The sequence below is a fragment of the Malaclemys terrapin genome, chromosome 6 (assembly GCF_027887155.1).
Source record: "Malaclemys terrapin pileata isolate rMalTer1 chromosome 6, rMalTer1.hap1, whole genome shotgun sequence".
In the NCBI taxonomy this organism is placed as follows: domain Eukaryota; kingdom Metazoa; phylum Chordata; order Testudines; family Emydidae; genus Malaclemys; species Malaclemys terrapin.
The window spans coordinates 58136492-58163052 of record NC_071510.1 but is presented as its reverse complement, the minus strand read 5'-3'; the positions used below and the strand labels follow the sequence as shown (position 1 = coordinate 58163052).

Sequence of the window (26561 nt, the reverse complement as noted above, 5' to 3'; positions counted from 1 at the left end):
GACAGTGTGAACACTTGAAACATTTTATTCAAGTCATTTTCACATAAACTTGCAACCATAATACAGGCAATGTAACACAAGAATATGAAAGTGCAATGAAGAATACAAAGCTAGTGTCTGAATATTATAAATAAAAGCTCTTCAAATAAAGATAGAGATTTTAAAATTAAGATTCTTGGAAAACAGTGAAGGAAACATTGAAAACTCCTTCAAGAAATTGCAAAAACAAGTGGCATTTCACTGAATTTGTAGCATTTAGTTGCTAAAACAACAACAAAAAATAACCTGCTATTAGCATACCCTTCTTGGTTTTAATTCAAGTTATTACAGCACCTTTTTTAATCTGGGGAATGTGAAAAGACCATACATATTTGGCATAATGTGAGGCACAGGATAGACCACTTTCAATATCTTATGAATGAAAATAAACCTTTTGGTATGAACAGATACAACTAAAAAAACAGATATATAAAAGGACTATGAAGGTAAATTTGGTGAATGCACCATTCAATACTACATAGTAAACTTTGGTGTGCAACATAAAAATATCATCTACATGATCTGTTGCTTCAACTGATGACCAATCTCTCATTCTTTTAATACTTTTGTCTAGAAATATGCACCTATTATCAAAGATGTATTTCAAGATTTTACAAATATAGCAAAACCCTCTTGTAATGCATCTGTTGCATGGGAATGTTCCTTATGTGCACCATTTCTCTAAAGACCTGAAATGTCGGAGGTAATTGCTTCATGCACACTCTAACATTTTCAACGGAAATTTGAAACTGCAAGAGAAGCATTTCTGTACTTCTGAAATTTTGCAAACTCTTGGACTGATCTTACACTCTTTGAGATCAAGGGCAAAGCTCCTTTTCAAAGACTGCAGGAACAGGCCCAAAGCCTATTAAAAATGATTACACAATAAAATTTGTTTTATAAAATAAACTCTTACATCAAAACAATGTATAAAGATTTCCTACAGAAAAGCAAGCATTCCCTTAAATATATTGCAGCATGAAAAAAGTAGGCTTCAGGTACCTGGGTCAAACCTGCAGTGACCAAGATATTGAGCATTATGGCCAGCACTCCTTCATTTATTAACATTAGCTCATAAGCTATATAAATCCACTTTTCTCTACTCCTGCATTATAGCTCAGCAGGATTAGTTAAGGGCAGATTGTATTAATTTTTCCAACTTTAATGCTGACATTCCTAGCTTTTGTTGATTTAAGTAAGACCATTCATGTATTCTTGAACAGTGAGCAAATTTCATTTATTTTCCCATTGTTTAAAACGTTTTAAAACTTGTACAGTATTTAACTAAAGAAAAGGAATCCCATTGTCTTGTCAGATCAACATGTAAAATGTGTTCATTTACCAATGAAGGTGTCTATGGAGCCCTAACAATCTCTCATGTCAATGAGTAATTAAAGATTCTTAAATCACTGGATCATTTGGCAGCCCAAGCATCAGCACTAAAGGCCAGAATGTCTCTTCCTACTGGAGAGCCAAAGATACTCAGTAAACTCCCTTTTTAAACTTCCACAATTTTTGAGGTAAGTAGAGGGTGTGGCTCTCCAACCCTGCAGATGCCCGCAAAGCTACAGGAAAATCCCACAGATCTCAGGGCATCTACAAAGTAAACACCCCCAGAACTATTCTTAGAACACCACACCTCAGAGTGCCTCCTGGCTGCACAGCTCCTGGCTAATGGCTGGTCCTAAATGTGCTGTGCCCCAACAGTTTTCAGAGTCCAGCTCTACAGAACAAGGCTTGCGGGACTTGTGCTATGGTGTTAAAAATAGTAGTGTAGACATGCCAGCTTGGGCTCTGAGAATCACTCCCCTCACCATGTTTCAAACCCTGAGCTCCAGCCCAAACAGGAACAACTCTGCTATTTTTAGCTCTGTAGCACAAGCCGAGGTCTGGAGACCTGAACTCTGAGACTTGCTGCAGTCGGTACATGTTTGCAGTGTAGACGTATCCTCTGACTTCCATGCAACTGCACATGTACAAGTTGCCCACACACAAGAAGTTGTAGAATCAGAACCTTCATCCCAGGTTGGAAATCTTGGCCTGAATCACTTTTGACAGGAGGTATAAATGTACCTGCATTCGTTCGTTCATACACGTACGTGTGTGTGCGCGTGCTTTTTTTTTTTTTTTTTAAATCCATTCACAAAAACTGTTCTGGAGCTTAGCCCTCAAAAGCCAAACCTCAGGAACATATTTGTACAGTCAATTATAAACACATGAAAATAGTGTTTTTTTAATGAGAAATAATGGCACAACTTTAACTGCTGATGTGCGTAGAGCACTACTACAGTAAAATGTACCAAGTCTAGTTTTCAAACTTTATTGCTTGAGTTAGATACTGACTTGGTGAGTGATTAAAATGATCATTTATCAACCAAATGAGGAAAACCAATGGAAAACTTAGCAGCCTGCAGATGTAAACTGGACCCATCCTGCATGCAGAAGTGAAAGGTGAGTGAGTAGTCCTAAAAGGCCAATGCCCTCAATGAGTTAATGGTTCATCAGTGTCAGTCTGGCTAAGTGTTGATGTTTCAGTTGTTTAGGTTTATTGTCCCAGAACATGATTGTGATTTGGACAGAAACATCTGATAATCTTAAAACAACAAAATATATGTAGGAAATAACTAGCTGATCCATAGTCCTCAAGGATATTCTGATAACTAACACAAATTCAAAATTAAATTTGTATGGTTCTACTGCATGCAATATTGGCAAATATTGCTTAAAACATTTCCCAAAATTGTAACAAAACACCCCAATATTCCTCAAGCTACACCAATACATAAAAATAAATGCCATTAAAACTCTAAAGGTTTTGAGCTTTGGCTGTTGTGAGCTGCAGGTTGAGCATTGCATCTTCTGATATCTTTGGAAAAAGTATCAGGACAATGTTGTGAGAAATAATTTCACAGTTTAAAAAACAAAAATCACAGCTGTTTTAGCTTACAGATTGGTCCACTGCATACATGAAATAATTGTACTTTTGTGAACCCCCACCAGTAAGCAGCATGATGTATCTTGTTAATTTGGGCTGAAAGTTTTTCACTTTGAATATTTCATGATTGACCTAACTAAAGTACTTTCTGTGTTGCATACACCAACTATTATTCTATACTTACTGTATAATATTTTAAGCTTCATTCTTTGAATAGCCAAATATGCAATTAAGAATCAAGTGCAGTACTAAATGTAAAATAATGTTAATGGGAATACAAGTAAAAGGCCTTTTCTCAATAAGAACACCCTGATAGGTCTTTTGGCCTATTTCTGTTTGTGGTGCCTCTGACAAGAGGCAATCAGCTCATTGTAATTGGTTGGCCTGTTCAATTCATGCTTCCCCCCCCCCCCCCACTGCTAATAATTAGGGACTATCCAGTGTCGCTTTCAGAAGCCTTGTTTCTGCTGGACAGGTGTTCATCCTAGTTCATTTTACTCCCATTGAATTAATGGTAGATCCTTTTAAGAGCCCCATTTTGAAAATCTCTATTCACACAGAAAAGTGGCTAAGTTCTTTAATTCTATTCCAAAAGTAAAACAGGCTTATGGCCAAAGCCCCAGTATGCATTTGGCTTGAGAAAATGGTTTACCTACTAATATATTAAAAATGTAAAATAAACATAAATTTCGTATATGGGATGTAACTAATGCATACATGAAAATTTTTCTGCTATATGTTAATATTCCTTGAAAACCAGGGATACTTTTCTCGTCTGCATCCAATGTATCCAATTAGTTTTACTGTAATGGCAGGAGCATCACTCCCAAGTTCGTCTTTGATCTGGCATTCATTGAGCTAGCCAGCATTACTACTACTACTTACTGCATTTTATGTAGTATTATACGTTTTTGCTACCTTTTAAAGAGATTACAGCTCATTCACAGAGAGTGTACTGACCAAACTCTGCTGTTATCTACACTCTGATTTCCAGTGGAGTTTAAAACAAAACAAAACACAAAAAAACTTATTTTTCTGTGAATGAGTTAATTTCCTTTAGAATTTGAAAATCTGTACATAAATCACCAATCCCACACGTTGCAATAGTTTTTTTAAGTGACAATTTGAGTGCTAAAAATCCAGTTACACATTTTATGAAGCAGCCATTATGCTTCAAAACAACATAAAAGTTTGTGTTGAATTTTTTTGCTTTTTGTAAAGTGTTCATATTCTACTGAAGTTTATATAATGATATTACAGTACAAAACAGTGGGCACTGACTCATCCATTTTCTTGCATCTTAGTATCTATTAAAAAAAATGAAAAATTTGTTAAAAATATCATACATTAGTAAACGAGTACTAAACAAAGTTAACCCACCTGTGTTAAATATCTATGCATCAGTATGAACATGCAACACAAAAGGAACTAGAGAACTTGCTTTCTTTGTACGTTTGAATATCATTACAGTGTTTTGTTAATTTAGGAAGCTGAGAGAGGGGAGGCTACAAAGCAAAGTAACTGTGCATAACCCTAACTGACATCCTTCAGTTAACCTTTTCTCTCTCCTCCCCTTTTTGAATTCAAGTGAATAGAAGCTCTGTTACTGGAGGCTCTGATTAGAGCTAGTCCTAGTGCAGGGAGATGCCATAAAAGTTTCTTCACACTGCTCTGCCAAAAATAACCACTCATGACCTGCAGCACACCTCATTCTCCCACAAGCACAGACACTCTGGTGGCGAGAACAAATAAAGGACCAGGCCAAGGCCACTTAACTTGTTGCTTTCAATAACTTAAAAATGGCCATACTGGGTGAGATCATGCCTGTGACCCAATGTGGGGATGAGGGGTTTGGGATGTGGGAGGGGTTCAGGGCTGGGGTGTGGGATGAGGGCTGCAGGGTGGGGCTGGGAATGAGGGGTTCAGTGTGTGGAAGGGGGCTTGGCTGTGGCAGGGTTGAAGTGCGGGAGTGGGTCAGGGCTGGGGGTGCAGGCTCTGAGGTGAGGCCGGGGATGAGGGGTTTGGGGTGCAGGAAAGGGCTCCAGATTTGGGGGGGCTCAGGAATGGGGCAGGGGATTGGGGCATGGGCTTACCTCAGGCGGCTCCTGGTCAGCAGCGCAGCAGGAGTTCTAAGGCAGGCTTTCCTGCCTGTTCTGGGACCACGCTGTGCCCCAGAAGCGGCCAGCAGCAGGTCCGGCTCCTAGGCGGAGGTTCGCAAGGGACTCTGCATGGCTCTGGCCCACAGGCACCACCCCCACCCAAGCTCCATTGGCCAGGCGGAGCCGGTGCTCGGGGCAGGGGCAGCACACAGAGCCCCATGGCCCCCCCGCCAAGGAGCCAGACCTGCCGCTGGCTGCTTCCAGGGCACAGCGCAATATCAGAACAAGTAGGGACTAGCCTGCCTTAGCCAGGCAGCACCGCCCACGGGATTTTTAACGGCCCGGTTGGTGGTGCTGACCAGAGCAGCCGCGACCCAATGCCTTATATTCTGCAACCCAGTTGTGGGTTGCGACCCACAATTTGAAAACCACTGATCTAGTCCAGTGTCCTGTTTTTGACAACGGCCAGTGCCAGATGGATCAGAGGGAATAAACAGAACAGGGCAGTTTATTGAGTGATCAGTTCCCGGTCATCCAGACCCAGCTTTTGGCAGTCAGAGGTTTAAGGACACCCAGGGGTTCAGTCCTGCACATCTTGTCTAATGATCACTGATGGACCTATCTTATTCTTTGTTGTGAACGGTGTGATATGAAGCTAGGTCTTCACATAAGGGTGATACAAATGTTTGTCATTTTAGCCCTGCTTGATCAGTGTTTGATTTCCCAGTACAAAGGATTTTGTAGCAAATTCAAAGTGAGATAAGCCTTACAATTGGTATGAGATGGGGCATCAGCCCCACACTGTCCAGTAAGGGGTTAAAAAGAGCCTTAGGGCAGAGCAGGGTCAGTAGCTGCCTGGAGTTCGAGGAGGGAAGACTGTCTCTTGAGTAGGCTGCAACCCTGTAGCATCTTGGACAGAGCGGAGCAGGCAGGAACCCAGGAAGACAGAAGGAGCTCCAGATGGGCTGCTGAGACTGAGAAGGGTGCTGTGGCTGCAGGGAAGTGGCCCAAGGAAAAGCAGTGATAGTAGAGGCAAAGGAACGCAGTAAGTAACTGCAGTTCAGAGGGTTCCTGGGCTGGGACCTGGAGTAGTGGGCGGGCCTGGAGCCCCTCCACACGGCACTGGAAGGGGCAGGACAACTGACTACAGTCGCCACTGGGAAGTGGCTTGACTTCTAAGGAGCTAAATCTCCCCAAAAAGGGGGAATACAGATAGTGACATGGCCGGAGGGCCCAGCCACGAAGAGGATTCTGTGGTTCCTGACACAAGAGGGGTTGCAGGCGGACTGTGGAGAAGGAGTGACAGGGTGCAGACCGCAGACATGGGTGTTGGCTTCGAGCTAATCCCCAGAACAACCAGGAGGAGGCGCCAGTTCAGCAGTGAGTGATGCACTCCGTGACATAGTAATTAAGCAACGTCCAAATGAGATCTGTGTAATGTTCATAGGCTATGTTAAGCTAAAATACAAAGGGAACACTGATTTTGTTCAATGTACATATGCTTTTTACAAAACAATTTGTGGCCAGACATAGTTAAGGGTTATTGCTTGAACACCAAGGGAGCTAACATGAAACAGTAAATGAGGTGTTGCTGGAAGAACTGTTCTAGGGGGCCTTGCTGTAGCAGGGAGAAGGTAATACATAAGTTCATGTGGTTTTTTTGTTTTGTTTTTAACAAAGCGTTTCAAGGGCCCCTCAGCAACCTGTTCAACAGCTCTGTATGGCAATTGGATAAGCATCAGGAGGCTTGTGACTGCAAATTCAAGAAGGGAGTTGACCGGGGAGAACAGTTGGGAATCCAGGTAGGAGCAGCAAGTTTAAAATCCCTATAAATCAGTGGTTCTCAAACTTTTGTACTGGTGACCCCTTTCACATAGCCCCTGAATGAGATGCGCCCCCCCCCCCCTTATAAATTATAAAAACATGTTTTTATATTTAACACCATTATAAATGCTGGAGGCAAAGCGGGATTTGGGGTGGAGGCTGACAGCTCGCAACCCCCCATTTTAATAACCTTGCGATCCCCTGACCCTCCCGACCCACAGTTTGAGAACCCCTGCTATAAATCCTGAATTCAAGAGTTCAAAAACAATTTTTTCTAACAAGAATTTTAGTAGGTATTCTGTACTGGGAGAGGAATGGATTTTGATAAACTATTGTAGGTTCCTTCCATCTCAAATGGTTCTATGAATCTGATGGAAGATTGAAGAAAATAGCTTAATTACAAATAGTTATAATTTGAAAGCTATGCAGTTGTAATTAGCAAAATAATCATTCCCATTTCGCCCACACACAAAAACCTCTAAATTCCATCTGTAATCCAAACTAGCACACTCCATACTAAATATAAAATTATACACTTACAAAGTTTGCATCACTAGAACTCATTTGGCAATTATCTATTCAATGCAAAATTCACCCCTAAATACCATAAACCTATTTGCTAATATTAATTTTATGAGTGTAAAGTAGTTACAAAGAAAGAGGAATCTACTTACGGTGAAATTGTGCAGCCAGAGGCGTATGCATGATGGCCTGTATAGCGGATATCGCAGCGTACTACATTGTTGGAGTAATCAGACTCTGGTACCAAATAGCTGGGATTTACACTAACCTTGAAGAAAGGAAAATGCCGTTTACAACTGGGGTTTGGATTGATAACCTGCTGTGCTGGCTTAAAGGGATTTATAGTTATGATTTCTTAAAACACACCCCATACCTTCAGTATGTAGTTTCCAGGTTTTACATCTGTAATATCAATCCACTGGCAATCTATGTCAGCATTGTAGGTGTCATAACAGCCAGGGCTTAGTCCCTAAAAATATGCAAACAAAGGAGTCTAAGGAATATATTTTCAGAAATCAACATTAACACCATCAAAAAATGCAGGTAACACCATGATGCTTCCTTCGTGCACATCACTGGGGGGGAAAAAGACACCAATGAATGACTTAAGCATTGAATCTGAACTTTCTGGGTTTTGTTTGTTTAAATAGTATTGCCTAGCTCTGACAGAGCCGTTGTATTGACTTTTCGTTGTTTCTGCCACATAAGAAAATTAAAGATAAAACTATTCATAAATAAGCATTGTAATTACTGGTACCTATCTGAGAGACTGGAGCATCATTTACAAGCTGTTCTGCTCTTTTGGATAAATAGGTATTTGTTATAGCTGGTTGGAAAATAGGGGTTGTTTTTCATGGAAAGTTTTGGATGAAAAATCAAAAACATATTTTGGCCAAAAACAGAAATATTTCAATTCTGAAATGCTGCTGCAGACAATTCCCTGACCCAGCATGGTTCCATTTCAGAATTTTTTTTTTTTTTTTCAGGTGTTCAGTTTGATTAAAAATCAATTTTCTGTGGAAAGCAGATACATTTCCCAGAAAATATTTTGTTGAGAACCCAGTTTTCCAGCAAAACACGGTTTCAATGGAAAACTTTGAACTAGTCTTACTATTTATACACTTTTTTAATATAATAGGTATTTACTGATTACATATCCCTGAAATTTAAAATCCTTATATTTAAGTACTATCTGACAGTATTACCTAAAGTGTCGCTTATTTGCAAGAGGTGAAGGAATCATTTCAGAAAAGATAAGAACTGACCAAAATCTACACCTAAAACTCTGAATTTCAACTGAATGGCTTTTGAGGTTCAGAAAGTTTTGGCTATCATTTTTCCTATTGTCTTTTTTCATGTACCACTTTCTGGTTCGGCGTGGGACCAGCATTGCTGAAATATTATGAGGGTGCCTGTTCTCACAGTATTTTCAACCTGACAGGAAGTACTGAAAATCTTGCGATAGTTTAATCCTGGATTTGCAGGCCCAAGAAGCATGGGTACAGTTCAAATAAACATCTGAAATTTTGACTAAACACCTGTGATTTTTTTCCTTACCTATTTACCTGATTAATGAAACCAAAGGAGTTATTTTGGTCCATTGGGGAGAAACATACAAGGCCACTTGAAAAGTTTGGTAGATGTAAGGAGGATCCTGCATGAGACAGTACAGCAGCGATAGTCACAGACATACTATTTGCAAGTGCCATTTTAGATCCCTTCTATCTGAAGACTAAGTTCTTATAACTGCTGCTTAAGACTTAAAATCTTAGAGACCAATTCAGCAAAAAAATATTCATTACCGTTTTTGTGGGATAAGTTGGGGAGGGCTACACAGCTCCTCTTTCTTGTCCTGGCAGCTCCATTTTAAACCATTTTCCTTCTAAATTTATTTGAATATAAGAAAAATCAAGAAAGAACTTTGCTCCATGAGTTAGGACATTAGATGCGTGCTCAATGAATCCCATTCTCAAGTTCCAAACTCATTTATGTGAATGTAATTGCCATTAGAATCTTGGACTACCTCAAAGAAGAGTGTTAGCTTTGGCCATAGATGAACTCTGCATCCAATGCAAAGAGTAAAGTACTCTCTTGGCATAGGAAGCTCACGGCGTTCAAGGGCTATCTTTGTATTTTATTTGTCTATGGCTTTACTTCTGCAAAAAATGGCCTAATGGTTTTTCTCTTCAAGCAAATACAGGTTTTGAAACATCAGAAATGTCTGCAAGAATTCAGAGGGTATCCAAAACGGCAGCAGAGGTTTTTCCAGATCTGTGTTTCCAAAAAACCTCCTACTTTGTTGCTAGGAATAGCCACACTGAAACATATCAATGGTCCATCAAGGCTGGTATCCTCAGCAGTGGCCAATATAGGATGCTTTAGTGGAAAATGAAAAATCCTCATAAGGCACTTAACTATGCAAGACAAAGCCATGCAGGAATTCCCTCCTGACCCCAGCTGGTAATCAGCTTATGCCCTACTTGCACGTGCCAAGTTTGAGGCTGGAGCAAAGTTTTACAGTCCAATTACAACCCCTAAAAATATGGGTTTACAGTGGAAATGCTGACACAGCCTTGACTCTAGTGACACAAGTACTCCAGCTGTAAAATATATATGTTAGGTGAACGCTGTAACCTACACAAAGGAAACTATTTTTAAAACCCCTTCACAAACTTTACATATTGTAGATAAATCATTATACAGTACTTAAGATTTAAATGTGGACACATCCACCATGGAATAATATTTGGCATTTCTCAGGGATAAAATTACTACTCTGCAGAAAAAGGGATATAGTTTGCCCATGATGTTCACACAGCTCCCATTAATTGGAATGTCTGTTACAGATATGCACAGAGCACGATACGGTGGTGTACTGAATCCCCTCAAACCCCTTTCGATAGCATTGGGAACTGAGGAAACAGACAACAGAATGTGGATTGGGATGAGAGAAGTGGAGTAAGACCTTAAAGGATTTCTTTACTGCCCCTAATCCTGGGCCTGCTGTCTGATGGCCAGTCCCCCAATCTAAGTTAGAGTACCTTGAGGACTGTTTTAATGTACATCAGCTGCCAATGGCTCCAGGGGACCTGCCAGGGTACAAGAAAGCCCCAGTCACGCACTTCCAGCAGCCACACCCCCTACAGGGCTGTAGTGGAAGGATACTACAAAAGCTGCTATGCTGGTTTTATGCCACCTGTACCCTGGGGTGATTATCTCATAGCTAATTAAGGCACCTGAGCATTGGGGCCTATAATGTTACATAAAATCTCTCAAGTGAAGTAAACTGCAAGAAAGAAAATCTCTTGGTTCTTTGGAATCCTCTCTTACCTGTGTATGTGCTGTACATGCATATCTTCTATAGTATCCATAATCACAGGAGGTATCTTCAAGACAAAAACTTGCTTTGTGCCCTTCAGCAACTCTCCGATGTGAGCCTGCTTCCAGCAAGTCATAGTGGCTGAATTCGTCCATGCTGTGGTAATGTCTGTTAGACCACAGGTCAGTTAGTAGAGGCAGATCAGATTTTGCCAAAACCTTATTAAATCATGTTTCCTATCTAATCTACCTTATAGTGCATCCTGCCAAATTTTGTTTCTTACATAAAACTAATGGGTTAATATATTTTTCTCAGTGGCACCACTGTTAAATTTTTTTATTGTATAAAAACACAACCTTCTAAAAACAACTCACATTTTAATTTGTTAAAGGAATGGCTCTGCATTGGCTTTGTTTTCCCAAAATTTCCTGTTTTCTCTTTTTCAATAACACTAGCAAGCACTTGAACCACTCAAATATGAACAGTTTATCTTGTAATGTTTGCCTTCAGGCACAGTTTGTTTGGCTAGGAATGCTTACCTTACATACTGTAAATTCTAGGCAAGTTTGCTATTTCTGGAAGGAGCTGAAGGGTTGTGGTTATTTTTCCACTTCCATTGTCTCCCAAACATGTGACATTTTATAATTATATTTGCAAACAATCTACTCTGCTTAAAGATTCATTCTTTATGTACTAATATTACAGATTGGATTAGTTGAAGGAATTGCTATTTACATTCAAATATATAAACTGACATGCAAAGTCTTGCTGGTTTGATAATGTTAAGGTGTTCTGCAAAAACATATTTTTGCTTGTTTCACAGTGTGCACTATCGTGTGTGTGTGTGTGTCCTAGATCTCACACAGTCCTAGATCTCACACCCTATTTGTTCTATGGTTCTACTTTTCTCACATAGATGGAGAAAGCAAACTAGCAAGAGCTAACAAATCAGCAGCTTGTCTTTGTAGCATTCTGCTGCTGTTGCTTATGCAAGATTTTTAGCAAGCTGTGTATATGTAAAAGATTAAATAAAATATAGTTCGAACACCTTTTAATGAAAAATACATACATTTTTATATATATATATATATATATATAAAAATCACCAACTAAAAACTTGGATGACAAGGTGACTCAGAGAATGATGATGATTAAACAGTACCATCTGATGGCAGGTCATTTGAGAAATTAATTGGTTGTTATAGTTCATCTACTAATGGACTAGTGTCAACATCATAGAAACCATCCCCACAATTGGCATTCTTGTTGGCAGCGTATTCAAAGTCCAAGAATTGGATGAGTATTGAAAGAACTACATTCGAATCCTGGTCAGTATGGTTATAGGGCCTATTGGCAGGGCAAGGATTACCTGTTCTGTGGATGAAGAATTTCAGTTTGCAGTGCTATCAGTCTGTCACCTTTGTAAGTATCAATTTCACATTACATTTTTTAAAACTAAAACACATTCACAGAGCGAGAGGGGGTTTTTTTGGACTTTACCAAAGGCTTGTACTCTGAATAAAACATCTGCCTTTCTAGGTCTGTGTTTAAAAGACTTCATTTGAATTGATAGTAACTATTCCATCAGGAATAAACAATTTTACAATTTGACATATTGCTGCAGGCTTGATCCCAAGCCCCTTGAAATCAATGGAGAAATTCCACTAACTTCAAAGGGTTTTGGATCAGGCCCATGGCAACCTCTGTGGTATGTATTTAGATGGAATTCAGTGTTCAGTCATCACTTTATCAATGAATACATTATTTCTGTCATATTAAAATTAATCATTATGTACACATAACTGTAGAGTCATATTTTAAATAAATTGAAGAAAATACATATACTTTCCTAAAGGATCACAAACCTGGTATGAAATATCTAAATTTAGGACAAGATTTCAAACTCATATATGCCAAGCCACATATGCAGTTTTATTAGGTCCCAAAATGTTACAAATATTCTCCAGTGTTTGTCTTGCCAAGTGTCTGTCAATGTTCGTCTTGCAAAGGTGATATTAGCGCATTGTATATCAGAGCTCAATAGTATCTATTGTGGCATCACTTTTTATGTAAAACTCCAGTTCTCTTCAGATGAAGATGATAATGAGATACCACCCTAAGGCTTCATATAGGTACAACTGCTTATTAAGGACCATTCCAATTCCTCTTTTCAAATTTGAGGAAAATGTGCCTTGTCTCATGAAATAATGGCCCTTTAGAGGACCAAATGACACATTCAGTATTTGAATATTCCTTTTTTTTTTTTTTTTTAGTGAATGTGCAAGTAAAAAATACATTTGGGGGCATTAACTATAATTGTAACTTTTTTTAAGTTCACTGGTTAGTTCTTTAATATACAGGTAAATGGACAATAGACTTATGCAAAATTGAATTCTATAGATGGGATATGTGACTGAATATTCTAAACTGATTTGAGATTGCATAGGCTTCCAGATTGTCACATTTGTATGCGAGTATGAACCATTTATTTTCATTTGATCATTTAAATTCTTCATCCTCACATGTGTAGCTATATAATGAGCTATTACCATAAAATGGGAGGGGAGAGCAAAATATTATAGCTATATTTCCCCTAGATAGTAACAAAACATATCACATTACAATTAACAAATGACAAATTAAAAAGATAAGTAGAAGGTACCATAATGGGCACTTTACTCACTGGTGACAGCTGTGCCACTCCCATGAATATCGGGGTCTGCTTGGTAGGAAGTCTGATGTGCCTTGATTTTTCACTCTTTGGGGGAATCTCAGAAGCACTCGAGTATCATAATCTCTGACATCTGACCTGTAAGCTGAACTGCAGTGATGTAAAAAGAGGCATAAGTATGTTTACAAAATATTAAACACATTCAAAATTGCTGCTTCTTGGCTTATGATCTAGCATTCAACCTTCTGTGACTACATGTCATAACTAGCAAGTTGCTGAGCACCCTCAACCCCATTAATTTAAATAGCTGAGGATGCTCAAGAATGCTCAATGGTGTACTTAGGAGCTTCTGGTATTGGATGCAGGCTTTAGTAACATTCTAGGACTCAGTCTTTTTGTTGATGTTGGTTTTGTCACTGTTTTCAGTAAGAGCAGGATTTTGATACCTGATGAGCACTGGTTAGAAACGCTTTGATATTTAGGGAAATCAATGGTGTTTAACAATAGCCAAGAGCATAAGATCACTTTAACAATGGATAGCTGTAAAAATGTCCTTGTTTGGCATGAAAAACTGTTTTCCAATAGTTTCTGTAAAACAAAATATCTTGTTGATTTCTTGGCCACAGTAGATTCTGTTTCCATTGTAGTTTAAAAGGCTACAATCCAGACATTTTGATCCCAAATTGTAAATTAACTCTTTAAATGTCTGATTTTTTTAACTATCAATTTACTAACAAGAACCACATAATCAACCATTTGTGCTCCCTTTGCTGGTTTTCCTGCAGCAACGTAACAAAAATGATTCCTTAATGCTATGCTACAACCAGTTTATGAAACTGGTGAATAAACAGAGTTGTTTTGCATGGTAAGGTACTATATAAGTTAAAGTTATGAAACTCAGCTATGTTCATTTCAGTTCCAGTCAAAACAGGAAAAATCCCTGTTCACGAGTAAAGATTTTTTTTTTTCAAAATTCTAAGAGATTATTGCAAATATTTTTCTGCTAGATTGTCTCACAGATGTTGTATTGCATGTGCCTAAGAATACTGAATACAGTATTTTGTGAACCCACACAAATGATTACAAATGAGCAGCTGGTGATTTTTTTAAAAACGAAACAATGATTTATTCACGTTAATGGAGAGAGTTGAAAAAGACCAGATTCCGAGGATTTTCAAAAGGGACAAGTGATTTGGTGTATCTAGCTTCAGTAAGGTTTAGAGGCCTGATTTTCAGGGTACATCTACACTACCGGGGGGAGTCTATTTAAGATACGCAAATTCAGCTACGTGAATAGCGTAGCTGAATTTGACGTATTGCAGCCGACTTACCCCGTTGTGAGGACGGCGGCAAAATCGACTTCTGCGGCTTTTTGTCGGCGGCGCTTACTACCACCTCCGCTGGTGGAGTTAGAGCGCCGATTCAGGGATCGATTGTCGCGTCCCTATGGGATGTGATAAATCAATCCCCGAGAGGTCGATTTCTACCCGCCGATTCAGGCGGGTAGTATAGACCTAGCCTCAGAAAGTGCAGCATACCTACCCTTTGGAAATCAGGCTCCTTTAAGACCTTTCAAATGAGCTAAGTTCTACCAAATGGAGGCACCCAAAAGCACTTGTCACTTTTAAAAACATTGGGTAGTACATTACCCTTTCTTGTTGTCTGTTGCTGAAACATTATAAGGAGGCCACAAAAGAAGCTAGACTCAGGACCTGTTATCAAGCCCTCTATCTTTACCTTCCCTTCGGGTTTCCTTGCTGTTGGGTACCAAGGCTTGAGCCTAACATAAAGGAGAAGTCACCAGAGATGCCTACCTTGCCAGACAGTTCTCCTCGGCAGCACATCTCAGGCTGTACATGGACACCCTTTGGACATATGTGGATGCCTGGATGTAATAGGGATCCGCGACTAAGTCAGGGAGACCTGCAGTTCATCAAACCAACCACACAACAGCACGATCAAACCCAGAACATATCTGCCAACATTTTGTTTCACTTTCAACCATTAGTTAGAAGGAGTTATTTTGGCCATAAGCTCCTGCCAGCCTTTAGGTCACAAGAAGCATTTAAACTTCTCGTTCGACAGACACAGCCTATTGTTTGCAGCCAGCCTCTCGCCTCATAAATCCTCTCGGGCCCCTAAGACTACCATATGATCCTAGGAATCCTAGGACCGTGTCAGATTTTTTGCCTCGTGTGTGGAGCAGGCAGGGCTGGTCATTTCTCCAGAGCATGCTGGGATATGAGCCCACTGCCAAAGCCTATCGCTATGTGCTGTGCTGGCGTTTGGGTTGGCTGCGGGCTGAGGCGGGGAGGGCTGTGGGAAATAGCGGAGAGCCCAGCTAAGAGCTGGCGGCGGGGCCCCTGCTGGAGCCTGGGGCGAGGTGTTACTGCTCGCGCTCGAGGGGTGCGGGGGGCTCTTACCATACTGGAAGTAGCCGGTGCCATAGCCGGGTCTGTACCTGCTGCCCTGGCGGGGTCTCTCGTAGGTGTCGTAGTAGTTGTAATAGGGGTTGTCGTCCGTGTACTTGTAGGGGTTGTAGGGATCGTCTCCTACCATGGCATCTTCCCGACCGGCTCTCAGATTGCTCAGGGGCGGGGGGCTGCCGGGGCTGGTGCTGTTGCCCCTCCTGGGCCCGACGCCTGAGCTGTGGGGGGCGCTGGGCTGAGACGCCCCCTGGGGAGGGCTCCTGGCTGAAGCGCTCGTGGCTCCCTGGCTCCTCTGCCCTGCGGTGCCGCCGGGGGGCGGCTGGTAGCCGGCTTGAAACCAGTGGCGAGCCCCCGAGCCCCTGCTGGCGGCCCCGGCCGGCGGTTGGGCAACGCTGGCTGGAGCAGCAGCAGCAGCAGCCCCCCGCGGAGCGGTGGCGTTGTTTCGGAGCAGCAGGATGGGGCTGCCCGCGGCCGCTGCCTGCCGGCGCCGGGGCGGCTGGTACTGGGAGGCCAGGCTCAGCAGGCTGTACACCTGCCCGTTGTTCTCCCACTGAATCCTCTGCCTCCAGGCGGCGGGCGCCGGTGGGTTGCGGCGCGGCGGCGGCTGGCAGCTGGCGGGCCAGGCGCAGCTCAGGTACACCCACACCTGCAGCGGGGCGAGCAAAGCCGCTGGCAGCGCCACGTGCATCTTCCCCGCTTCAATGGCCCCGGACGGGCGCGAAGGTCGCTCGCCAAACGCCGCTGGCCGCAGCCAGGCTCAATCCCCGCCGGCGGGCCGGGGACGCAGAGACCTTCCGAAAGGAGGGAGCTTGTCCGCTCCTGGGGTGTTTACAGGGCACGGCTCTGAATAGCAGCAGCAGCAGCAAACAACCCGCCTCTCATCGTCCTCCGGCTTTCTCTGGGGTCTGGACTGGAGGCGGGAGGAGGAGGGCTCAGGGATTTTAAACTTTCTGGCACATTTGCAAAGTTACACAAGCCCGCCTGGCGGGCTGCTCCGCCGCTGTTTGCTCACGTAATGCGATGGGGAACGTGCGAGTCTGACAGCGCCTCACATCTGTCCCGCCGCCGCCTCCCCTCTTCGGCCCGCGCTCACAGAGCCTCTTTGCAGGGGGAAGGAGACAAAAGGGTCCCTCCCTCTCTATATATACACACCTCTAGCTGCACGTCTCAAGCTGGAGCGAGCCTGCAGGCATCTCAATGCACTCAGACACACACGGCCTGCCAGGCCGTGGGGCAATGCCAAAATATGCAAAGGAAAAATGCTATTAGCTCATCAGCACTGGAGAGACTGGGGTGAGCGCTTAGTAAGAGAGGAAACATGTTTCTGGGAAATATTCTGGCCAAAACATCTCCCACAGTATAGTCACTGCTGAGGATTTAAGTAACAGTCAAGTATCCTTAATGCCCTTTTAATTGAGGTAAACCCCTCAGTAAATAAACTCTTGCCTATCCATTTCTGGATTTCTGCATGAGTCACACGAGAAATGCACTACAACTTTGCCTCCCAGAGTAAGTGTTCATTGGAAAATGAAATTTCACATGGAAGAGACTTAGCCCATCAGCAGAACAAATAAACCTGGCCAGGCAAGTGTCCCCTAAAGCTATGCTTTCCCTGGAAGAGCTGGGAGAAGAGGAAAGGTATTTGATCTGACTTTTTCCCCTTCCTGCTTTAAAAAAAAATGTATAAACTCTGTGTTTGGATCAGATCAGACTGTTTCACTGTCTGGGAGTAACTACACATCCATGAAGCACAGACAAACTCCAGACTGGTGTGTTTTCAGTGGCTGTTACAGGTGCAAATGTTTGCTAATGAATCATTTCAAAGGAATGGGACAGAATCAGCTCTAGTTTGTTAGTGAGGATTTTTCACACGACCCTGTCAGTCCTGGGTCAGTGCCAGGCTGGAATTTCTTGCCTCAGTTAAATAGATTATCTTAACTCTCCTGAACCTTCAGGTTAGCAACCTGCTAACAGTGCCATGCAAAGCTGGTTCCAGACAAATTTGCCACCTACTCTTTGCAATAACATAAAAATTGTCCATTTGTACAGTACTGGTTATAATAATTTCAGTATAAATATTGGACTTGATCCTACAATATAAGGATGTTTAACTAAGGGTATGTCTACACTACGGGATTAATCCGAATTTATATAATTCGGATTTGAAAAACAGGTTGTATAAAGTCGAAATGAATGCGGCCACACTAAGCACATTAATTCGGTGGTGTGCGTCCAAGTACCGGGGCTAGCGTCGATTTCTGCACCGTTGCACTGTGGGTAGCTATCCCATAGTTCCCGCAGTCTCCCGCGCCCATTGGGATTGTGGGTTAAGATCCCAGTGCCTGATGGGACAAAAAATATCGTCGCAGGTGGTTCTGGGTACAGCCTCACCTCCTCCCTCCCTCCCTCCCTGCATGAAAGCAACGGACGGCAGACAACCATTTTCGCGCCTTTTTCCTGGGTGGGTGAACACTGCAGACTCCATACCACGGCAAGCATGGAGCCCGCTGAGCTCAAGACAGCAGTCATGAATATTGTAAACACCTCGCGCGTTCTCGTGGAGTTTATGCTCAGCCAGGACCAGAAAAACGAGGTGAGGAGGCAGCGGCGGCGGCAGCACAGCGACAAGCATGATGAGGACATTGACATGGACATGGACACGGACACGGATACAGAATTCAGTGAAACCACGGGCCCCGGTGCTTTGGAGATCATGTTGTTAATGGGGCAGATTCTATTCATGGAACGCCGATTCTGGGCAAGGGAAACAAGCACAGACTGGTGGGACCACATAGTGTTGCAGGTCTGGGACGATTCCCAGTGGCTGCGGAACTTTCGCATGCGTAAGGGCACTTTCATGGAACTTTGTGACTTGCTGTCCCCTGCCCTGAAACGACAGAATACCAAGATGAGAGCAGCCCTCACAGTTGAGAAGCGCGTGGCGATAGCCCTGTGGAAGCTTGCAACGCCAGACAGCTACCGGTCAGTCGGGAATCAATTTGGAGTGGGCAAATCTACTGTGGGGGCTGCTGTGATGCAAGTAGCCAAAGCAATCACTCAGGTGCTGCTACGAAAGTTAGTGACTCTGGGAAATGTGCAGGCTATAGTGGATGGTTTTGCTGCAATGGGATTCCCTAACTGTGGTGGGGCGATAGACGGAACCCATATCCCTATCTTGGCACCGGAGCACCAAGCCACCGAGTACATAAACCGCAAGGGGTACTTTTCAATGGTGCTGCAAGCACTTGTGGATCACAAGGGACGTTTCACCAACATCAACGCGGGCTGGGCGGGAAGGGTTCATGACGCTCGCGTCTTCAGGAACACTACTCTGTTTAAAGGGCTGCAGCAAGGGACTTACTTTCCGGACCAGAAAATAACCGTTGGGGATGTTGAAATGCCAATAGTTATTCTTGGGGACCCAGCCTACCCCTTAATGCCATGGCTTATGAAGCCGTACACAGGCAGCCTGGACAGGAGTCAGGAGCTGTTTAACTACAGGCTAAGCAAGTGCAGAATGGTGGTAGAATGTGCATTTGGCCGTTTAAAAGGTCGCTGGCGATCATTATTGACTTGCTCTGACCTCAGCCAAAGAAATCTCCCCATTGTTATTTCTGCTTGCTGTGTGCTCCACAATCTCTGTGAAAGTAAGGGGGAGACCTTTATGGCGGGGTGGGAGGCTGAGGCAAATCGCCTGGCTGCTGATTACGCGCAGCCAGACACCAAGGCGATTAGAAGAGCACACCAGGAAGCGCTGTGCATCAGAGAAGCTTTAAAAACCAGTTTCATGACTGGCCAGGCTACAGTGTGAAATATCTGTTTGTTTCTCCTTCATGAAAACCCGCCCCCTTTATTGACTGATTTTCTGTAAGGAACCCACCCTCCCCCTTCCCCCAGCTTTCTTTCAAACCAAATAAAGTCACTATCATTTAAAAATCATTTATTCTTTATTAATAGATTAGAAAAAGAGGGAGGGAACCCGGGTGGTATTTGGGAGGAGGATTGCTGAGAAGGAAAAAGCCACAAAGAAAAGGTTAAAAAAATGACAGCCTTTTGCTTGGGCTGTCTACTGGGGTGGAATGGGAAGGTGTACGGAGCCTCCCCCCCCCCGCGTTCTTACACGTCTGGGTGAGGAGGATACAGAACATGGGGAGGGGGGAGGGGGGAACGGGGGCTGAAGCGGCAGTCTGTTTTCCAGCAGCCGTTCCTGAAGCTCCACCAGACACCGGAGCATGTCTGTTTGCTCACGCAGCAGCCCCAGCATTGCATCCTGCCTCCTCTGGTCTTCCTGCCGCCACCTCTCATCTCGAGCATCCCTCCTGTCCTCACGTTGGTCCCTCCTGTCCTCACGTTGGTCCCTCCTGTCCTCACGTTCACTGGCTTCTTTCCTATACTTTGAAACTGTTTCCTTCCACTCATTCAGATGAGCTCTGTCACTGCGGCTGGATTCCATAATTTCAGAAAACATCTCGTCTCGCGTTCTCTTCTTACGACGCCTTATCTGTGATAACCTTCGGGATGGAGGAGGGAGGCTTGAGGAATTTGCAGCTGCTGTAGGGAGGGGAAAAAAGAGAGAATTGTTTAAAAAAGCTACATTTTGCAGAACAATGCTTATACTCTTTCACGGTGACCAACACTATTCACATTACATAGCACATGTGATTTCTGTGCAAGGTCGCATTTTGCCTCTTAATGCTGAGTGCCTGTGGCTTTGCTGCTAGAGATCACAGGTCTGGGCAACAGAATTCGGCTTGCATGCGGCCATGGTAAGCCATTGTCTTACAGCTTCTGCGCCCTCCTTTCCCACACACCAAGCATAGCCTGTAGAGTGCTGCGGTTTTTCTGTTAACATTCAGCAGCACCAGAAAACAAACTAACCACCCCCCCCCTCTCGCCATGAATTCTCTGGGATGATCGCTGTACCCCTCCCCCCCACCACGTGGCTGGTATCAGGGAAGATCCCTGCAGGCACCAAACTAACCACCCCCCCCGCCGCCGCCCCCCTCCCGCCATGAATTCTCTGGGATGATCACGGTACCCCTCCCCACACCGCGTGGCTGGTAACAGGGAAGATCCCTGCTAGCCAAACGCGAAAAACTCAGGCCCAATTTCCCATCTGTGCTTGGCTAACTGCAGGGAAGGATTTATTTTCCGCCACAGGCAAACAGCCCAGTAGGAACGGCCACCTCTGTCCCCTTAATTAAGTTCCCATATTTCAACCAGGTTACCAGGAGTGATATCACTCTCCTGAGGATTACACAACAAGATAAAGAACGGATGTTGCTTGAATGCCAGCAAACACCGGGACCATACGCTGCCAGGCTTTGTCAGGCAATGATACCAGATTACTTGCTGCAAGCATGGCGTGGTCAAGTGTCCTACCATGGAGGAGGGAATAAGGATGCACTGCCCAGAAACCTTCTGGCAAGGCTTTCGGAGTACCTCCAGGAGAGCTTCATGGAGATGTCCCTGGAGGATTTCCGCTCCATCCCCAGACACGTTAACAGACTTTTCCAGTAGCTGAACTGACCACGAATGCAAAGTCAGGCAAAGTAATCATTAAAAACCATTTGCTTTTAAAACAAGTTTTATATTTTAAAAGGTAAACTCACCTGAGGTCCCTTCCATGGGGTCAGAGTCTTGGGTACTGGCTTGGGGGGCTTGGGAGGGTACTTCAGTCAGGGTGAGAAAAAGATCCTGGCTGTTGGGGAGAACGGAGTGCTGTGTGCTCTCTGCAAGCTCATCCTCATCCTCCTCCTCCTCCTCTCCCCCATCGGCAGAATCCTCAGGCGTCGCTGATGAGACTATCCCCAACCCAGAATCCACGATCACAGGTGGGGTAGTGGTGGCAGCCCCCCCTAGAATTGCATGCAGCTCGGCGTAGAAGCGGCATGTCCACGGCTCTGACCCGGAGCGACCGTTTGCCTCCTTTGTTTTTTGATAGGCTTGTCTGAGCTCCTTGACTTTCACGCGGCACTGCTCAGAGTCCCTATTGTGGCCTCTCTCCATCATGCCCTTGGAGATTTTTTCAAAAGTTTTTGCATTTCGTCTTTTAGAACGAAGTTCTGCAAGCACTGAATCCTCTCCCCATACAGCGATCAGATCCAGTACCTCCCTCACGGTCCATGCTGGTGCTCTTTTTCGATTATCAGCCTGCATGGTTACCTGTGCTGATGAGCTATCTGTGGTCACCTGTGCTCTCCACGCTGGGCAAACAGGAAATGAAATTCAAATGTTCGCGGGGCTTTTCCTGTCTACCTGGCCAGTGCATCCGAGTTTAGATTGCTGTCCAGAGCGGTCACAATGATGCACTGTGGGATAGCTCCCGGAGGCCAATACCATCGAATTGCGGCCACACTATCCCTAATTCGAAATGTTAAAATCGATTTGGGCGCTACTCCGCTCGTCGGGGTGGAGTACAGAAATCGATTTAAAGGGCCCTTTACATCGAAATAAATAGCGTCGTTGTGTGGACGGTTGCAGGGTTAATTCGAATTAAAGCTGATAAATCCGAATTAAAGTCGTAGTGTAGACCAGGCCTCAGCTATCATCCAATTAATAATATTAATAATAAATAAGAATTAATACCTTTTGTATAACACTTTATTAGGAGGAGTCCTATTAATTTCAATGGATGAAAAGATAAGCATGTGCATTTGCAGGACCTGGGGCCTTTGCTAGATAGATAAAGGAGCACTAAGGCCCATTACTGCCACATATGCAAAATAATTTCAGTGGAATTGGTGTTAGAAATGGTGGTAGCCTTAGTGCAGACAGGGCTCTCTCTGCTGGACTGTTTTTTACCACCAGGGCCAGCTCCAGGCACTAGCCTGGCAAGCAGGTGCTTGGGGTGGCCGCTCCGGAGAGGGGCGGCAGGTCCAGCTATTTGGCAGCAATTCAGCGGACGGTCCCTCACTCCCACTCGAAGCAACGGACCTCCTGCTGAATTACCGCCGCAGATCGCAATCGCGGCTTTTTTTTTTTTTTTTTTTTTTTGGCTGCTTGGGGTGGGCAAAACCCTGGAGCCATGGTTGCTTTCCGGCTGCTGTAACTAAAATGGTGATAAAAATAGGCTCCTCTATACCAGGTGTTAAAACCAGTAGGGATTTTTGTTGTTGTCTCTTGTAAATTTCCCTGGTAGTCCTGCAACCACTTCCTGACTAGCATAGTGTTTTCTCCCAGGAGTGATCCCATTGGCTGAAGATGCCTGCTCATGATAGTTTAAAAATACTTGGTAGGTAGCATTTGCAGGACAGGGTCTTCTAGTAGTAAAACAGCTAAATGGTAACTTCCCTCACATGCACAGGCCAAGCAACTGTTAAGCCATTACTCTCCTGTTTCTTTTAACGAGGTTTTCTTCTCATTTTTCAGACAGTTCATCTCAGTCTCTCAGAACTTTTTCATGTGGTTACTGAATATTTTATCCTCCGCTTTAGGTCTTGACTGGAACAATGACTAACACTGACGAAAATGGAAAGTCTAGAAAAGAAGGAAAATATAACGTTGAAGAAAATGAAGTCTCCGTTTTTCTAATCTTCCCATAAATCTTACTAGTGTTACAAATAGCAAGTTGTATACCAATGTGTGATATTAGAAAATGTTTCCACACACTGGGATTCTGGCCACAACGCTTGTGCTTTGCCTGATTATGTAACTGTTTTTCCTGAAATTGAAGAAACCAATAATTGGGAATAGTCTTGCCCATTTATCAGACATTGTTTATCATTTGTTCCAAAGAACTATTTTTAATTTTTAGTGAATGTAGAACTCATGAGTCATAAAAGGTGCTGGCAACAATCCTGGAAAGTGAGATCCTCCATTTTTAGTTAAGTTCATTCAGCCCCTGTCCTCTCTGCAAATATTGCCAATATACCTATCCTTGAGGAACCGGACTAAGATGACTAACTTGTTTTCATAGGCCTCTGAAAAGCCTACCACTGGCTCTGAACAAGAGATAGAGAGCTGAAAAGCTCATTACAAAACTAACCCATCCAACTCTCTTGTCCCCCCAGTATAATTGCATAAAAATTGCCCTAAAAATCTAGTGATATAACAGGTATCCAACACAACACATTCACCTTACTCATGTATTTGAGTACTGCTTCATTTTAAAAGTTCATGTATTTTACTGGGTCATGATTCACTCAGCTACTTAAGCATGTGACTAACTTTCAGCGTGAGCAGTCCCATTTCAAATTAATGGGATTACTCATGTGCATAAGTACCTTGCTTAATTGGGGTAATATCTATAACAAACAATAAATAACATTGCAGTTCCAAGCCATCATAGCCAAAGGTCAGCTGCTTGCCAGGACATCTTTACAAGCCTCCCTAGATGCTCCAGACACCATTGCTCATTCCTTCTCCATGGCAGTTATCACGAAACAGGCATCTTGGTTCCAGCTCTCTGGGTTCCCTAGGAAAGTCCAAAATACAGATGACCTTTCCTTTGATGGTTTGAAACTTTTTGCTGAGAACACTGATGAGTCATTGCACACGGTGAAAGACTCCAGAGCCATCTTGAGATCTACACACTTGCAAGTAAATGGAGATACAAAAGATCCCAGGCAGCTCAGAGATCCTGTTCCATCCAGTTAACTCATTTCCAAAGACCTTCTGAGCTCCCAAGGCCGCAGTCAAGTTTTCAGAGAAAGAGACCACTCACTGCAGCTGGTTCAACCACACAACTCTCCTCATTGACAAAATGTCAATTTTAGCAGCTTGGTTGAAGGTCCAAATCATCCCTGTTTTTTGCATCTCCAGCTGCAACATTTTGCCTGCATCCTCACATGTGGAGGTTGCCTTTCCCATTTTCAACTGCAGAAACAGTTTACATCTAACAAACAGATCTTGGAGGTCATAACATTGGGATACACCATTCATTTTACTTCCCTTCCCCCCCACCTCACTCCTCTTTCCCATCCCTCTGCAGGGATCACTCTTATGAACGTTTGCTGAGACAGGAAATTGACAACCTTCTACATGTAGGAGCTACAAAACCAGTTCCTGCTCAGCACAGACGGAAGGGGTTTTACTCCAAGTACTTTATGGTCCCAAAAGAGAACAGAGGGTGAAGACCCATTTTAAAACTAAGACTCCTAAACAACTTTGTGAAAGTATGAAAGTTCAGGATGATTACTCTTGCAGCTATAATTCCATCATTGGATCCAGGGATGGTTTTCACCCCTCAACCTTCAAGATGCATATTTGCATATCGTGATTCACTTGTCTGAAAGAGATTCCTTTGCTTTGTGGTAGGCCAGGACCACTTCCAATACTGAGTACTTCCGTTTGTTACCCTACTCCAAGAATATTTTAGAAGGTTCTGGCAGTGGTCACTGCCTATCTTCATCAACAGGTGATAATAATCTTTCCGTACCTCTACAACTGGCTGATTAAGAGCTGGTCTTACAATGAGATTTGTCCCCGTTCCTCAGGCTAGGTTTTCAGCTCAATATCAAGAAATCTATGTTGATCCCTGTGCCAAGAATAGAATTCATAGGAGCTTCTCTGGATGCTGTGCCTTCCCATGGACAGATTCACAACCCTGTCAGACTGTGGCGGTACATTGTCTCCAACTCTTGGGACATATGACAGCTTGTACCTTTGTAACACGTCATGCAAGGTTATGCCTTTGCTGCTTCTATGATGACTCAGAGCAATTTATTCACTGAGTAAACACAGGCTAGACTGACAAGTGTCAGTCCCTTGTTAAGTAAAAGATTCACTCAATTGGTGGAAGGATTCTCACAATGTCTGTGCAGGTGTTCCTTTTACCCAGTCATCTCTATCCATCACCATAACAACAGATGTTGGGCTGGGGGGCACATTTAGTATCACATACTGTTCAGGGAAGATGGTTGGCCCAAGAATCTCAACTACACATTAACCTTCTGGAGTTGAAGGCAGAGAGGAATGACTGCCTTCACTTGCTTCTATTAATCAAGGAGAAATCTATCAAAATCATGACAGACTACATAGCTTGCACTTTTTACATCAAATGGCAAAAGGAAATGTGATCCCCTTCTCTTTGTACTGAAGCAATAAAGTTTTTGAACTGGTGCATAGCCAATCAGAGCCTCATTTTGGTGGCCTATCTTCCGGGCGTACAGAACACCACAGATGCCACTCTCAGCAGGCTCTTCTTCCAGGACAAAAAGAGGGAGTTGGATTCTAGGACCCTTAATCCCATATTTCTGACCAGGGGGTTTCCAGAGATGGACCTTTTTTCTGCCATCCTCAATAACAAGTGCAGTCAGTTTTGTTGAATCCAAACTGGGCCTTCACTCACTGGGAGATGCCTTCCTCCTCGCATGGATGAAGGGACATATGTTTGCATTTCCCCCAATGCCTTTAATATGAAAAGTGATGAACAAAATCAGACAAGACATATCCAGGGTCAGACTAATAATTTCAGCATGGTCAAGACGGGTCTAGTATCCTTACCTGATTCACCTACTGTCTGCAATTAGCCCTGTGGCAATTTCTCATCTGTTTTCTCAAGAGGCTGTTCAGGTTCTTCACCCCAACCTAGGAGGTTTTCACCTCAAGATGTGGCTTCTCAATGGTTTGCAGGACTAGTGACTGCTTGCACTGCAGAGATACAACAGGTATTGCTGAACATTAGGAAAACATCCACCCAAAATACTTACCTTCAAAAGTGGAGAAGATTCAACCATTAGTGTGAACAACAACGTCTTTCACCTGCTTATTCTTCTGTCTC

At 43.4% G+C, this 26561-nt stretch overlaps 1 protein-coding gene across 2 annotated transcripts; it reads right to left on the bottom strand.

Annotated features, from left to right (window-relative positions):
- Positions 1-9: 9 nt before the first annotated feature.
- Positions 10-16946, bottom strand: LOX (lysyl oxidase). 2 transcript variants are annotated; one of them, XM_054032331.1, is made up of 7 exons: positions 15833-16945; positions 15224-15332; positions 13422-13559; positions 10750-10906; positions 7793-7888; positions 7572-7687; positions 10-4281 (listed from the first exon to the last, which is right to left on the bottom strand). In XM_054032331.1, exons 1-7 carry the CDS (start codon positions 16524-16526, stop codon positions 4275-4277), a joined length of 1317 nt encoding a protein of 438 aa, XP_053888306.1. In that variant the 5' UTR covers positions 16527-16945; the 3' UTR covers positions 10-4274. The 2 variants fall into 2 exon arrangements, with proteins under 2 accessions (XP_053888306.1, XP_053888307.1); XM_054032332.1 differs by lacking the exon at positions 10-4281 and having other exon boundaries at positions 7568-7687; positions 15833-16946.
- Positions 16947-26561: the final 9615 nt, after the last annotated feature.

Bases quoted from the DNA above. Each gene is read 5' to 3' on its own strand.
- LOX (XM_054032331.1), bottom strand. From the start codon at position 16,526: ATGCACGTGGCGCTGCCAGCGGCTTTGCTCGCCCCGCTGCAGGTGTGG. The intron at 15,333-15,832 runs GTAAGAGCCCCC...GATGAACTGCAG, and splicing joins CACCGGCTACTTCCAGTATG to GTCTCCCTGACTTAGTCGCG. The intron at 7,688-7,792 runs GTATGGGGTGTG...CCTTTCTTCAAG, and splicing joins CTGGAAACTACATACTGAAG to GTTAGTGTAAATCCCAGCTA.